The sequence below is a fragment of the Lissotriton vulgaris genome, chromosome 12 (genome assembly GCF_964263255.1).
Source record: "Lissotriton vulgaris chromosome 12, aLisVul1.2, whole genome shotgun sequence".
In the NCBI taxonomy this organism is placed as follows: domain Eukaryota; kingdom Metazoa; phylum Chordata; class Amphibia; order Caudata; family Salamandridae; genus Lissotriton; species Lissotriton vulgaris.
Window position 1 is genome coordinate 574,572,438 of NC_141700.1, and position 16,185 is coordinate 574,588,622.

The 16,185-nt window shown below is 42.9% G+C and overlaps 1 protein-coding gene across 2 annotated transcripts in view; it reads right to left on the bottom strand.

The window, feature by feature from the left end:
* LOC147677777 (fatty acyl-CoA hydrolase precursor, medium chain-like) overlaps positions 1 to 16,185 on the bottom strand; it is a 239,784-nt gene that overhangs the window by 35,335 nt on the left and 188,264 nt on the right. For both annotated transcript variants that reach the window (XM_086945434.1, XM_086945435.1), the window contains exon 11: positions 3,030 to 3,177. In XM_086945434.1, coding sequence (XP_086801560.1) covers positions 3,030 to 3,177 — 148 coding nt within the window. The remainder of the gene's footprint in view (positions 1 to 3,029; positions 3,178 to 16,185) is intronic.

Here is a 16,185-nt window from a genome sequence, read left to right on the forward strand (position 1 = left end):
GCATATATAATATGGTGCAGAAGCAAAGAGATTCCCTCCTTTGCATGGGCCGCGCCCCTATGCAAATGAGGGGCCACCCTCTGATGATAGCGCTGGTGCTGTATGTGCAGCAGTGTTATCTGTATAACAGAAAGAGTTACATAAGGGTCTGCGGCCCCTTCTGTAATATCCGTGAATGCCCAATTCGCCCCCAGGCCACTTTATATAATACAGCCCCGGGAAGCTAGCTACCGATCCTCAGGTGTCTTGGGGTAGCGAGTTTCAGACCTGACCTGGAAGCTAACGTCTTCCATGACTCTAGTCTTCATTGCTCCCTCTCCCATCTTCTTCACGTTTCTTGACTCTTATATGGCATCTTAACTCAAAACCTGAAAGTTGGACCAAACGGTAAGTCGGTGGTAAACATTTGTTTTTCTTTGAGGAAGCTGAAGTCCAGGCTCTCCTCTGAAAAAAACACTTTCAGTGTGTCGGGACTACAGTACCGACTGCTGTAATGCCCTTTATGCAGATCTTCTTGAATCATAGGCGTAGCAGCTTTAATAAGTATGAAACTCTGTACTATATCTAGACTAGCTCATGGAGCCCATGTCTCAATAGCACGGTGTTCACAGCACTGTCTCCGAGTTTGGACTGCGTTCACTTTAAGTCTGTATGTCTGGACAAGCTGGCTCCCACTTTTCCTATTCTTGACTCCAAAATCTGCCCCTACTGTCCCTCCTGTAAGTGTAAAGGTAAAGACTTCCTGAAGCTCATCATGCAAGGTTGCTGGCTGCTCCGTCTTCTATCAGGCCTCCTATGTGGGGACCTCTCTGCCCCTTGACATCCAGCTCTGTAACTCTCTGACTGACTTTAATTGAAATTTATAGACCAGTCTGTTTGGTTGGGCAGTATGTTAAAGTCAGCACCAAGAGACTCTGGTGGGCGGAGTACACTACATAAGTTCTGTTAATCGGTCAGAAAGTAATAATCAACTGCTTCAATAAAGCATTGGGACCCTGAAAAGGAATAGTCAGATTTATATACCGAGATACAGAGTGCTGGAAACCAAAGGGGATGTTAGCAGGAAATAGCACTATTTATCGCTAAATGCGCTTAGCACATTTTTTTTTCATCGCTGTCTATCGCTGGATATTTTAGAGGAGAAAACTTGCTATTAGCAACGTTTTTCTCCATTGTCACGCATTAACGCCAATGGGGACTTAACCTGAGGATCCACCTCCCATTGAATAAACAGGTAAGTCATGTTTTTAGCAGGCATTAGATTATAGCGATAATCGCGCTTAGCATGATTTTTTTATCGCTATGCCTTCCTTGCTAATAGGCGATAGCTGTGTTAGCGACTGCTTTCAGTTGCTAACAGTTTGGGTACGCCCACTTTGCATGTCATTAGCGATAAATATCGCTGACATCTAAAGCGGGCCCCAAACCGGTCGCTATTGCCTAAAAGCTGTCACTAACTGCTGTTAGCGACAGCTTGCTAATAGGGCGATACAAATATCGCCGCTTTAGCAGCAAAAAGTGCCACTAAAGCGGCAATATTGCCCTTGCTAATATGCTCCCATGTTTCCGCCATGAGGGTGCACCAAAATCTAGCTGTTCCGTGTAAATTCTCAGTGAATTGAGATTAACCATGCACACCCTATTTTTTTCAGGTGAAATTCTGCACGATATACCCTTTTACTGTGGGGACTAATGTTCCAATTTGCCAGCTGCTCTGAGCTGGTTGTAAATGGAGTGGTGAGCCGGTGGAGGGTGGGGGGGGGAGAAGGTTGCTACTGGGGAGTGGGGCATCGGAGGAGGCTAATGTAAGGCAGGGGAGAGTTTCTCTTCTCCTTGTGCCTAAGAAGACTGAGGGCTGGGGTCAAGGGCAGGGATGTAAGAAGCTATTGTGAGCCAGGAGTCCAAAAACCTTTTGTGGGGCACATAGTTGGTTTCTGATCCAAGAAGCATCTCTTAAATAAATAAACAAACAAATATGCTGGTGAAAAGGGAAATGTATTTGAAGTCACCCAGTGATATTGAAGCATTTAGCATGAATACATGATGTAACTGGGTTATGGGGCCCCAAAAAATGCAAGCCCCAGGGCAAGCAAACCAGGCCCTTCCACTGAAATTGTCCTGGTGAGGGGTCTGGTCCAGGTTGCACTTGTGGCCCGATCCTCATGAGGCTTGACAGGTCAGAGTTTGCGGTCAGTAAAATCAAACACTGTATTCCACACAGAGAAACTCTGGGCGTGGATAATGAGGCCAGTTATAACTGGGCAGCCTTGTATCCACTGAACTGATGTGATAATACAATTCATGCATCTTTGGCTGCCTTGCTTGAATTGTTTAAATATGGCTGATTTTATGTCAAATGGCGAATGGTTGGAAATATAAATTACGCAGAGTACAAAGCACGACTGCAGACACACAGGGGCAGATTCACAATAACTGGCGCATCCCTGCATATCAGCAGGGATGTGCCAGTTATTGTGCGCCATGCCTCCGCCACCATGGCTTCTCCGCATTTACAATGTGGCGCACCAAGGGGCAAAAACGGCACAGATGTGTCACGCATCTGTGTCGTAAAAGCGGCGCATTGCTGGAGTTGTGGCGCAAGCATGACGCAGCTCCAGCAATGCTCTGGGGGGCCCTATTCTCACAATGCTGTGTCAATCCTTACGCCTGCTTCAAGCAGGCGCAGGGTTTTGACGCAGGATGGGCCCAAAAGTGACTGAGTGAAATATTGTAGATTTCACTCAGCCACTTTTAGGAGGCGTTTCTGCGCCAGAACGCCCCCCCGTGCGCAGGAACGCCTCCTTCTGGCGCAGGGCTTTACTACGTGACACATCTCCCAGATGCGTCACGTTGTAAGTACCCCGCACCATGGCGCATCTTTTGCGCCGCCACTGCATCACAAAAGTGATGCAACGGCAGCGTAAAAGGGGCGCAAGGGGCTTGTAAATCTTCCCCACACAACATTGTAGTCTACATTAATGAAAATATAAAAGCGGTGTACACTGTGAATGTTTTATATGGAGACTTACCTCTGTGATAATTTGCAGTTTTTATTGCTTGAAAAACAAACATAATATCTTCGAGCAACTGAAAGTAACCGTCTCTCAGGATGATGGGGTCCTGACTGTCACCCAGATACTCTTCAATTACCAAAGGTAAAAACTGTGGCTTTGATCCCTGTAAACATGGCAACAAACAAATTATGAGCGATTCACCAACCAGAATAATTGAAATTTTGTGAATATTAAATCACTTGTATATCGACTTGGATCATGAATGTGTTAAATGAGGATGTGTTTCAATTCTTATTTTGTTAGTTTTCGATTTGCCATTTTCTCAGGTCAAGTAAACTAATCAATGATGTACAATTCTAAAAAAACAACAAATTAGTATAGAAATACAATTCAAAACTATTCCTATTGTGAATTTCAAAGCTGTTTAAACAATGTGACAATGCCATTATTCCGCAGGAACATGGAACGAATGAACCTTCTACAAGTACAACTCAGTATCGGACACACAAACAGTGCATGGCTCAGGTCCCGTATTCCCAATTATAAAGCATACTGAGACACTACTCATGTTATAGCTCTTCCCATTTGCCGGCAAACCTCCTTAATAGAAGGCAGACACTTCTCAGATTTAAAAACATGGATAGAAGTTAAGAGTGCAGCAGATTTTGATGGGTTTTTTTCAATACCACAGACTCCACCATGAACCTATTACCAATCAATTTGACTCTGTGAGCCATTTGAGGGATGAGGCTGCCCTTTTAGTTGTGTTTTTCAATTTATGTACAGGCACCAAGCTAAGTATTCCTACATGGCACATTTAAGGTTCTGTAGTGCATGATGTATTTGTTAGATGTAAACAGCAGTGACAGGAGAGACTGGAGAAGCTGTTTATTCACCCAGAATCCTCAGGCACCAGCTGGCAACTGAGGCGCACCAGCATTCTAAGGTGAGCTTCACTCTAACATACTAAGGCAGGGATGTACCAAGGAGGGAGGGAAGGAGGGGTGGAAAAGATAGGGAGAGAGAAAGGGAACAATGCGAAGCAGGTGAGATTGCTAGCTATAAACCCGATAGATTATACATGTGGATTGCAAGACATTTGACTACAACAGTATTTTTTGTAAGTCTGAAAATAAGGGCAGAATTTAGATATTACTTGATCAGGTCCCGTTGTCACTTTTTCGACGTTCTCCCGCCTGCCAACTTGGCGGTCTGCCCGCCGTAATTAGATGTTGGCTTGTCCATATACAAAAGACTGCCACAGTCCCGCTGACTCTGCCAGGAATTCTCAAACATGTCGGCCGCGGTATGGGCAGAGGCAGCTGTCGGCGGGACTACAGGCCAGATTCCTGTTGTCCGATTACAATGTGCCTCACCTCCATGGCTACTGTGACAGGAATCCCTCCTACTTCGAGTTGACGGAATCAAAAGAAATTAGGTAAAAACATTTTTCCTGCTTCCCGCCTTCCGTTTTTGTTTTGTAACCCATCGTCAAGGTCCCTCCTTTGCTGCACCAACTCCAGCATGATGCCAAACGACGTCATTGTCACTGAGATTTAACACCATGCGCGCTAGCGCAATTCCGCTCCTGTGCTGAGTTTTTTAAAACCGCACTTTACGTGACGAGCTGGGCTCGTCATCAGCGTACGAGGAGGCTACCCCATGACGAGCCCAGCTCGTCATCAGCGTGGAAGGGGTTAAGGTAAGCTACTTGTACAATTGTCTTATCGATGTGTATTGACAATAGATGTAGCCTTGTGTACTTCTGCATTGGTCTTACATGCAACATTTTTATAGGTGTAATGCAGTAGTGTTCATTTTCCTACACTTCAAGGTAAAATGAACACACCTGTATTGATACTTAAAAAAAAAAAGGTTTTGTGGAGCTTTTGGGTGTTGTGCTTGTGGTGCCTGTAGGTGTGCATTCAATAATGTGTGTATGATGATTGTGTGATGTAATATGTACCAAAAAGGGGCCTAACATATTACCTACATATACATGATGACATATTCACAACATATATGTGTAGCAAGAGAATGATGAGTAGCACTTACATGTATTCACATCACCATGGCCTCATTTCATCAGGACACCACTGCCAGGACACCACCAGCAAGACGGGAACATCTAAATCTGCTTGGTGAAAACCCACTGGCATGATGACGACCGAGTACTGTTAGCCAGTCTAGAAGACCACCCCCACAGCGGTCCATTACTGCAACATCTTAATACAGTGGACTTGGGACCGCTGCCATGGCAGAATGGAGTCAGAATCACCAAGATATAAATCAGACCCTAAGTCAAACACTATATTCCTTCAAACATATTCTCTTAGGGAATTAGGGTTGGCTAAATATGCATGATAACCCATTGAGTAATTTTCCACAGTGCCTAAAGAGCAATGCGTTTCATGGAGTGCAAGATGCAAGGCCTGATTTGAGAAGGTTTTCCTAACTGCTAGCAGATATTTTTAAGCTTTCACTTTGACTTTGTTTAAGTAGGAATGCATATCATATAGGGAACACTCAACACCAAACAGCAGAATTTTAAGTACCTTAATCTCTGGAAGTTTTGACTGATGAAAAAAACCTCTTACCCATCATTATATAAAAATTATTTAAACCTCCACCATGCAATGTTCCCTATGAGCATTGATTCTATATGAGCAATGCAATACATTGAGAAAAAAGACCATGCCAAGAGAAACATACATTTTTATTTTTGCAAACTCCTCAATTCCAGCTTTTCAAGTAAATTGCAATTCTATCTGACAATTAGGGCATCATTTATATTTTACCGGTTGTCTAATCCTTTACCAGCCCGACAGAGTAAATTACTCCATCACCCTGATGGAGGTGCTGACAGCCAAATTTAGAAATGTCCACCAACCCAGAAGACAGTTCTTGCATTGGCAGAAACCGCCGTTATGGGGGTTCCTGTCAAGGCATTGTAATGGTAAACTCACCAAGTGTTTTTTATTTACAAAAAGAAAAAACAATAACATTACCACATAATAATGTATGTATGTATGCTTGTAGAATGTAATTGTAGAGCGCAACTGTGACTCCAAGGAGCATCATGGCACAATGGCAGGACCGTACATAAGATTCAGCATGTACCCTGCCAAAATCATATAAGTGAGAGAACTAATGCGTTTCAGTCTCCAAAGATCCTGTTTTTCAGGGATTTCCTGAAAACTAGTAATGTATGAGAAAACCAGAGGAGGCTAGGCACAATATTACAGGCTTTAGTCCCTAGAGCTGCCAAAGATTTGCCACCTTTCGAGATGTACCTAAAGCTGAGAGGCTTGAGGAGGTTCCCTGATAAGGATCTGAGGAGGCGATGCTTCACATAAGATTTTACTCTGGCCCTAAGGTATGTAGGTCCTGATGATCTAAAGGCTCTGAAGGTGATTACCAGGATCTTAAAAAGGACTCTTTTATGGATGAGTAGCCAGTGTATGGATTTTAAGGCTACTGAGACTGAAGAGCCTTGAGGTAATTTTAGGACCAGAAGTGCGGCTGGACTAGCTGCGGTTTCTTCAGGACGGACTTATTGGTCCCTGCATATAAGCTGTTACAGTAATCCAGTGTGGATGTAATCAGGGCTACTACCACCTCCTTTCTAGCCGTGCAAGGTGGTAGGTCAAAAACATTTCTGAGAGACTTTATCAGATGAAAGCGCATGCTGGCCACAGTGAGAGCTTGTTGACGGAAAGATAGTGAGGTGTAAAGTTTCCCTCCTTCATTCTTTACTACATCTACTGTGTTAGGAGGAGGAGGGATATCTTTAGGCCACCGTAGGCTGGGCAAGTAGGTGTTGGTTTTTCCTAGTAGCATGATCTCAGTTTTTTGGGCGTTACACTTCAGATGAATAGATTGCATCCAGTGAAAGACCGATGTGAGGCCAAGTTGGAGATTCTCTTCAGCCTTGGTGGACTGTTCGTCTAGCACTAGAATTTGCTGAGTATCACCGGCGTAAGGGATGGTTTCAACATTGAACGATAATATCAGGTTTTTCAGGGGAGCCATGTAAATATTAAACAGTACTTGGCCTAATGTTTGAAAAGGTCTACACCTATTATAATATTGTAATGTTTACAGCTCCATTCAAGACAATGGCAGCAGCTATAAACACTGGTATGGACACAGAGCTGTCAACATTAAATTGTGGACATCTACAATTTCTGATTCTCCCTCTCCCTTCATCTCCACGGTATGCAGGCGGAGCATAGGAATGGGAGAACCATAAGCTGTGGACAATGGAAAACCGGTAATCTCTCCACCTTTTACGGTTCACAGCATATTGCACCAATGGAAGGAGGGGGCAGTGCATTCTCAGGAGCCCCTATGTTTTCTCTGGCTCAGAGTCCGTGGCTTAGTTCTACCTCCTTTCACAGCTCATGCTGTCCAATATTTGAAAGTTACTGCTTTATTTGTGCTAATTAGATTAAGATGTGGCATTGCTCATTATCTTGTAGCCTTCTCCACTATGCGGATTCATCCGCCTGAAGATATGCTATGTCCATGTGACAACAGGAGTAAGCAAAGTACAATGCATTTTCTGCTATTTTGTAAATTTTATAAGAATTTTAGATGTTTTTATCTGAAGCCTCATCTCATTAGCCATTACATGAGCTCACACAAAGAAGCAGTGAAATTCTTGGTGACATTGGGTGATCCCCTGACTTGTTACTGTGTTGGCCTGTTTATCTCGAAAGCTATTAAAATGAGAAAAACTTTGAGTATCTAGCAGAAAGGAAATGACATGATTCAAGGAATTTTGGAATATTAGTAATAGAATTTTAAGTGTGATCACTATGGCTTGATGTCTGGTAATGTACTAAAATGAATTTGGATGTACGGTTTTTATGGAAGAAATGGAAAGATGTTATCAATTGGACTGTATTTATATTCTATACATGTTTATTCTTTGTATGATGTGCTTTTATGACAATCTTTTGATAGACGAATAAAGACTAAACGAACGAACAAACGAAAGTTACTGCTTTGGGAAGCAGTGAGTTTAAAACTTTCTGTGCAACTTGAGAGGCTTTTTTTTATTTAGGTCATTTTGCCATCATGGGGCAAAGCACAGTAAGCGCTTTATAGCCTGTCAGGGCGGGCTATGCCATCCATACGTCCCACTCTCTTATTATTGTGACTGTCTTTCTGCTTAGAGCGATATCGTTGGAGCAGGCCTTTACCGATTGGCTAGCCCTCTTTAGTGAGATACAATTCTATAATACTTAGGCACAATTAGGGCTGTAAGCCCTCAATCCTTGAACATCAACGTTCTACATCAAATATCACTGTGCAAGGTGATCAAAAGCTTTAACACCTCAACTCGTATCTTTAAGACAGCCAATCTGAACTACAGAGTAGGTCTATTTAGCCAATTAAAGTGCATGAAAAATCACTAAATGTGCTGTAAACTGGCTCTACATTTCATAATTTATATTTATACAAAATATTTGTATTGCTGTAATATTATACACACAAGAAGATTTAGCCATGCACTCTAATTGTTATAACTTAAAAATGATTTGTTCATTTACTCATATGTGGAGGCAGCCCATGAGGCAGCTACAGAAAAGGATACCTGATTCATCTAAAAGGGCCTTGTGCCTATAAATCAATGGTTTTAGTTCGTTTTAATGCAGCATATTTGTCGTTTAAAATGATTTCATTAGGCCCCACTGATGGCAAACATTCAATAAACATTGAAATACTGTAAGCAAACTAAAAAGATCGAAGAAACTGCAGTAGTGCTTCTCAATGTGTCCAATAAACATATATAAGCTTGAGAAGACACAGCAACTATTTCACACTTTTTAAAGTTAATTGAGGATTAGCTGAGCAAACTAAAAGACATGTCTAAAGAGCAAAGGTCTGTCTTACTTTCTTCTTACAATAAATCCCATATGTGAAATTGAAACAAAATTGTTAGCAAACTATTCAAATGCATAACACTTTAGAAAGTATCAAAGGCATTTAAAAACAAAATTATATTCATGTTTTTATTTTGCAATATTATCATAACTAACTGGCAATTTGTTCCATGCCAGGTGTGACATCTCCAGGCCGTCCTGGCTTTTTGCCGAAAGCACTTTGGAGGATATTCACAAGGAAGTGGCGGAGAGAAGAATTAGCCTTCTTGGCTTAATGCCTCTCCCCGCCACTTCGGAAAAGCTAGACTGCACCATATTCAAAAGGACATGGTGCAGCCTTGCTTTTCCCCCTGCGATGGTGCTAAGATTCACAACTTAGTGCAAACGCAGGCACCCTTGCACCAGAGTGCAAGGTTGTCTGCAAGCAGGGGGGTTTGTTTATGTACAGGAAGGTGTCCCTTTCTGCACATAAACAAACCTAAAATGCCAGTTTGTAATTTACATGTGTGCTGCTTAATGCAGCACACATGTAAGTGACATGGCAGCACAAGGCAGCACAAATGGAAAATGCAAAAATGAGGAGAAATAAACCATTTCTCCTCGTACCAACAACTTAAGACCAGGGTTGTCCCGGATTTAAGTATGGCGTTAGATCCTATTTATGCTGCCTTTGTGAATAGTAGGCAGCGTAAATATCAATGGGTGTTACGGTGGAACGCCCACCACAACACCCACTGCATGCCTCTTTACCGCTAAACACAGCATAAAGGGGGCATATTCACAAGGCAGCGTTAAGCCACGTTAAGTGGCTTAACGCTGCCTTGTGAATAAGGCGAAGCCCCTATCGCCGTGGCGATAGGGGCTTGTGAATATGCCCCTTTGTGTGCTAATGTTGAATGCAAAACTAAAAATGCGAAAATCCAGTGCTCTGTCAGCTAAAACATCAGGTATGTTGTACAGTTTTTCACAAAATACTGAGCCTCTTGGTAACTGGAAATACAGTAAATAGTTACAACATTGCAGTTACTTTTAGTTACCTCTTTCAAATATGCAGAAAAAGCACGTGATTGTCATAATTTTCTTCTTATGCCTGTAACAGCTATAGTGCCCAAGCACCCTGTATTGGAAATTATGGGGTGAGGTGACTGGGGTTATTTAGAGGCCATTTTCACATCCACTCCCAACCAGGAGTGACATAAAATGTTGCAGATGGCCTATTACACAGTGGGTCTGGGCCATTCCTTTTAACTGAAATCACAACACTGTCTTTTTTAGCATGAGGTTTTTCTGTGTTCCCCAGCAGCCGTGGTCGGTGCAGGTAACAGCGATGGGGCGGTGGGGCTAGGTAAGGGAGGATTTCGAGGGACAATCCTGAGGGAGAATGAAATATTTATTTAATTTTCCCCTGGCATCGTCCCTCGAAATCCCCCCTTACCTGTCCCACCGCTGTTACCTGCACCGACCATGGCTGTTCCCCAGGGGCACTCTAAGTGGTTCTCTCGCTGAATCTGTGATTGAGGGTGGGTAGTGTGAGTGGCAGTTGAATGCTTACAAGTCTCTCTAAAACCATAGCTACTCGTTTTTGAGTCCTTCTGGTGTCTAATTGTGCATTCACAGCTGCGTATCACAGAAGATGTTTTCTCAAAAGACAGAGAAGGAGGACACAATGGTGAATGTGAAGATAGTGCCAATCTTAAAATAGAGTTTGACCCATCTTTCCACTGTATCTTTAGAATTTGGCCTTTGAAGATAACCACAGGTTCAGTGATCAGTGTGGAAGTACTGAGCTAGAAAGTAATAGGGAAACGTTGTTTACAACACGGTCGTTACATCGCAATACCATTACATCGCGGTTTTTAGAATGCAAGTCGTTACAACGACTTACGTTGGATGGCGCTCTAGGAAAAGTAATAGTATAATTTACTATCCAACACCTTCCCTACTGTATGTAGACTGGAGTTGGAATAGTAAATTATACTACTCCTAAGTCCAGCACCCTCCAACGCAAGTCGTTGTAACGACTTGCGTTGTAAAAACCGAGATGTAATGGCATGCGATGTATTAGCATGCGTTGTAATGTCATACAACCAAAATAATAATAGTGGCCTCTTCAAACTTTAAAAGTAATAAGGGATTATGTATTTTGGACACAGCATTTTTTAACATTTCCCCTGTGGTTTTAGTGTCAAAGATGATAAACATGAAACAGATTCCATTAAAAAAATCACTGTTTCTGAATGCACATTCATTTCAGCAAATTAATGACTATGCACAATCATATCAACTATCTCACCTGACGTCTTTGAGATTTAATTTATACGCTTGGTATGAAAGCTGGACACCTTTCAGACCTGCTAATGTACATGTCTTTCCCACTGAGTCCTCTGTGCTTTTGAGCTAGGACTGAAAGGCATACACAAAAAATGCTCTTCATCATGATGGCAGCCAGGTGGAAGGGCAGTGAATCACTCATTGTTCCTCGGAGGAGAGCAGTGTTAGACAGGTGTGCAGTTGGTGGGGTCCCTGCACACCCTGGATTCTAACATAAATATAACAAGTCCGCTCTCTGAAAAAGAAATATGTGACCTCATAAGTGTAGCAGTGAAGTCATTGGGTGCTCTAAATATTGTAACCAAGTTGTACCTGACTGATGAGCCCTAATCAAGGCAAATCCAGTCTTGGGTTGCTTGTGTTCTGGTTCAGGGAGGACCTGGGTTGGCAGCTCTGGTTGGAGTCTTCCTATGGGAGCAGAGCCAAGACTGATTTGCATATAGTTGGGTGTAAACTGGTTTGGTATGGTGTGTAAAAGAATAATGGACTGGGATGCTGCCAGCGGCTGAGATTACTTCAAGCATTCCATCCATCACCTTTTGTATACCTCAGTAGGACAAAACACAAGATTGTGAGTATGAGTTAAAGTTTATGAAAATGGACGGTTTGTTCCTTTTGAGGTTTTTAAAAGCAGTTATTCGCTACGGGTTGTGATGCGAACAGCATGTGGGGTCATTTTCTGTTCAAAATGGATCAGAAAGGTAAATGATTTGATTGTTTTCAAAGGTTGTATCTATTGAATATATATGAGAGCAGTGCTAAGACTAAGGTGTAGGGGAAAATAATGAAGACCAAAAAATGTAACGGGCGCTGCAGAGATGGCTGCCCTGTTCTGAGGTGCGGACGCTCATTTATGATGTGCCACAGGTGATTGTTTAATCATCTTTAAACTCCCGAGAGCGGTGGAACACCTAGGAAACATCAGGACGTGTTTTGTTTCCTTGTGTCATTCAATTTGAAGCTGTGACACGAAATAGAGCTCTGTCAAGATGTTTCTCAAGATGGCGGCCGCCGGTGTTATTCTCCACAGAACATGCCGACGGTAAGCTAAATGTAGTTATCTAAGCTCCTAAATGTGATTTGTATGTGGCCCAAGATACTGTGCTGTATTATCTTTACTTGACACATCACTGTGTTTATAAATACCATGTTTTGCGCAAGGCTGCTTGCTCTTCAAAATCGGACATTTTAAAATGGCGGCAGTTGACTGAAACTTCTCCTCATACTGCAATCTCTAATAGAATGCCTGTAATTTGGTATTGCGCAGGATTATAGTGCTGGCTGCTTACACCATGTGTCATATTGTGCCATGATAGTACTTGCTTTGGTGCTTCCTATTGATTTATCGTCACAACGTCCTGTGTGCTTCATACATTGAGGTCATTCCACTGCTTTTGATTATTTCCTTTTGAATGGAAGATATGGGAAGCTCTTACATTTGTGGAGCTAAATATTGCCATTTGCTGTTGGAGCTCTCATGATATGACAAATTTACTTACAAAAGGATCCTTTCTTAGTCGTTGAAGAGTTTTTCATACATTTTACAGATGTGTTGGCCTTCGGTCTCTCAGGCAATAATACTTCATCTCACCTAAGTAATTTTAGCATTACTCTGTGCTCTTTTGCTTAACGCAACATCTACTCACGTTAAGTCATTTTGTGTGATTACTGTGTTTATTTCCTATGGCTGAAGGCATGGGTTTTAATTTTTGCCTGCGGGCAGTGAGTTAACTCAATGGCGGAAGGCATGGGAGTCATTTCTAAAAACAGAGATTCCAAAGGTCATTTGAAAAGGTCTAAACAAACCTCCCCGACCCCGGAGTCTCCGACTAAAGGAGGTTCAGATTCTGCCTTAACGGTAGATGCCATATTACTTAAACTACCCACTGTTTAGGACAAAGCTCAGAGCACCAAAACTAATACTGATCTACTTCAGGTGGAAGTGGCAGCAATTCGCAGTGTCTTGAAGAATCTCTCGCTATATGTGTCTCAGGCGGAAACATGAATAAATGTTTGAGGTACTGTAATGCTATAATTTATTCCTCATGTATAGTATATACGCTTTATTCGATAAAATTTATCATAAAAGCATGTACATCCAAAATTCCTATATATATATTTTTAAACCACATATAATACAACATAATAAATAATTCCAGCTAAACATCATACAACTGTATTAAAAGGACATAAAAAATTCCATTAAATCATAAATAGCAGTAAAACAAGCACATCAGGTGACAAGCATAGGAGCTGCCAGGCTACTGATTTTCGTTAAGAGCTTTGTTCTTATTAGCCATGCGCAGCCCAAATATTTTCCTACGCCACAGACCAAGGTGAGGGAGGAGGTGTCAGTTTTTAAAATGCGTAATGCCACCTGATAGTTCTTCAAACCAAGCTTTTTACAGACTGGTTTGAGCCATTTGGCTCTAGCCATCCTGTAAGCTGGGCACGCGAAGAGAAAATGGGCGATAGGCTCATTAGGAGCTGCACAGCCTGGACAAAAGGCAAATGGTAAATTGCGCCGGTTCCAGGCTGTTGTGACTTCGTTTAATGGAAGGATCCCTAGTCTCATCTTCAAGTAGAGCACCCTATCCCTATGTGTTTGGATAAAATCAAGAAAAAGTTCTAATCTGCGGATAGGTTTGTGCTCAGGGAACAACCCGGTGAGTTTCTCCATTTTAGGATTGCGCAGCTCTTCTGCCTGTACCCATTGCCAGTAGGCACTTTTTAGGTCCTGCTTGGATGGCGGAGTCTGGCTGGCCCAGGCCTCCCCAAACCCAATATCAAATAAAAGCTGCCTGAGATTCGTGATCCATTTGATCTTATTTCCTGTGTCAGCTGTTATTAATTCACTAAGGGCGGCAGCATAGTTGGACAGCTCAGGAGTCCTTCTTATGCGTGCCCAAAAAAGTAAGGGGCGAAGGGGTGCAATGTCCTTGATGGAACGTCTTCCCATGTCCTGATATAGGGGCTTCAATGGTGTAGAAGTTGGATGTGAGACCAGACCTCTAAAGAACTTATTTCAGATCTTACAAGTTTGATGGTGTTCTCAAAGCCCCATAATTCGGAACCATATAGGGCCGAGGGCAGCCCTTTGCCATCATAGACCACAAGTGCCGGGGCTACTTGCCTACTTACAGAAAGTTGTTGTTCTCTTATGATAGCCCCAGACACCCGTTTGTGACTGAGTAGCATTTTGGCCATGTGGGAACTCCACTTCATGCAGTTAGAGACCCACACTCGCAGGTAGTCAAAGACTCAATGGTGTCAAGTGCAATATCATTAAGGGTGATGCCATTTCTGAAGTGTTTCGATGGGCTTATTGTCATTAACTTTATTTTGCTTGTATTTATTATCAGCCCGAGAGTCACAGAAAAGGCTAAACCTATTTAAGAGTTTTTGAAGGCCTCCCGTAGTTTTGGAGAGTAGGGGGTCGTCGACGAATAGGAGGGTTGGGGTTTTCTCCCCTGCCAGGATTGGGGCATCGGCTGGTTCCTCTCTAAGATGTTTTATGACCCCGTTCATAAATAGAGAGAACAGGGTCGGGGCCAGCACACAGCCCTGGCGCACCCCCCTATTCACCACGACCCTCTCTGTCAACTGCCCTGTGAGCCCCATCTAGTTCCAGCGTAGTTATCCTCATGAAGACGTTTAATGAAATCGAGAATCTGAGGGGAGATGCCCAGTTCATACAGGACCTGCCAAAGCTTGGCACGTGGAACGAGATCGAATGCGGTCTTCAGATCTATAAAGGCGAGGTACAAACTGCCTTTCCTAATCACCACTGTTTTCCAGTGGATCATGAAAAATCTGAAGACCTGATCCATCGTACCCACCTTCTGTCTAAAGCCTGCTTGGTAATGTAAGAGGATGCTCCCATCCTCCATCCAGGACCCTAACCCTGCCAGCCACCTTCTGAAACACATTGTTTAAACTAATCGGCCTGTAGTTGACAGGTTCCTCCCTATTCCCCTTTTTTGTAAATTGGTACAACCTCCGCACCCTTCCATGAATCAGGAACATCACACCCCCTGGCTATCAGTTTCATCAACAGCAGAATAAAATGAGCCAAGGGCTTCGGATCATGCAGAAGCAGGTCTCCAGGAAAGCCGTCGGGTCCAGCAGCCTTTCCTGGAGAAATACTATCTATAGCTAGATTTATCTCGTATAGGTCAAAGCAGTGAGGTGGCAGAGAAGCCCCGGGGGTGGTTGTGTGGATCTCACTCTGGGAGCACTGGGGGCCTTCATCAACTGAATAAAGGTTAGAAAAGTGATCATGCCATTTTTGCCCTGTGATGTGGTCTGAAATTGGATCAGATCCTTTCCCATTCCCGCTATTGATTAGCTCCCAGAACAAGGTAGGATCTTTCTGTTTGGAGGCGTGTTTGAGCTCCTGCCAATGTGCCTCATCCCAATTGTATTTTGCTTCCACTAATGCCCTGGAATAGGCCTTTCTTGCTGCTCTGATTGCCAAAGGATCTTTCTTTCTAACCGCTAGGGATAGGGCCTGCCTCTTCTCCCTACATGCTGGTGAGTACCAAGGGTTTGCAGACCTTACTAAACATCTCTTTATTGCCCTGCTCTCTTCTACAATAAAAAACTTACCTAACTTATCTAATGTTTCTTGATAAAACAAAGAGAAAGTGAATAGGTTCTCAGCTTCGCAGTGGATCGTTTCGAGCTCCTTTATCTTTTGGTCGAGGAGTTTCCTAATACTTTGCAGTTTACATTCTTGGTGGGAAAATTTGTGCCATTTGAGGCGTCTATCACAATTGGAGGGGGTTACCTCTCTTGTCGACATTAAGGGAGAAGTTGATGCCTTTACCGTGGTAGATGACCAACCATTATGAATTTGCATGCATAAGGGGTTGTGGTCGCTATCCAAAGAATGCTTGACAACCAAGTCCAGGAGGTCCCCCCATAGTTGAGCATCTAGCAAAATGTAA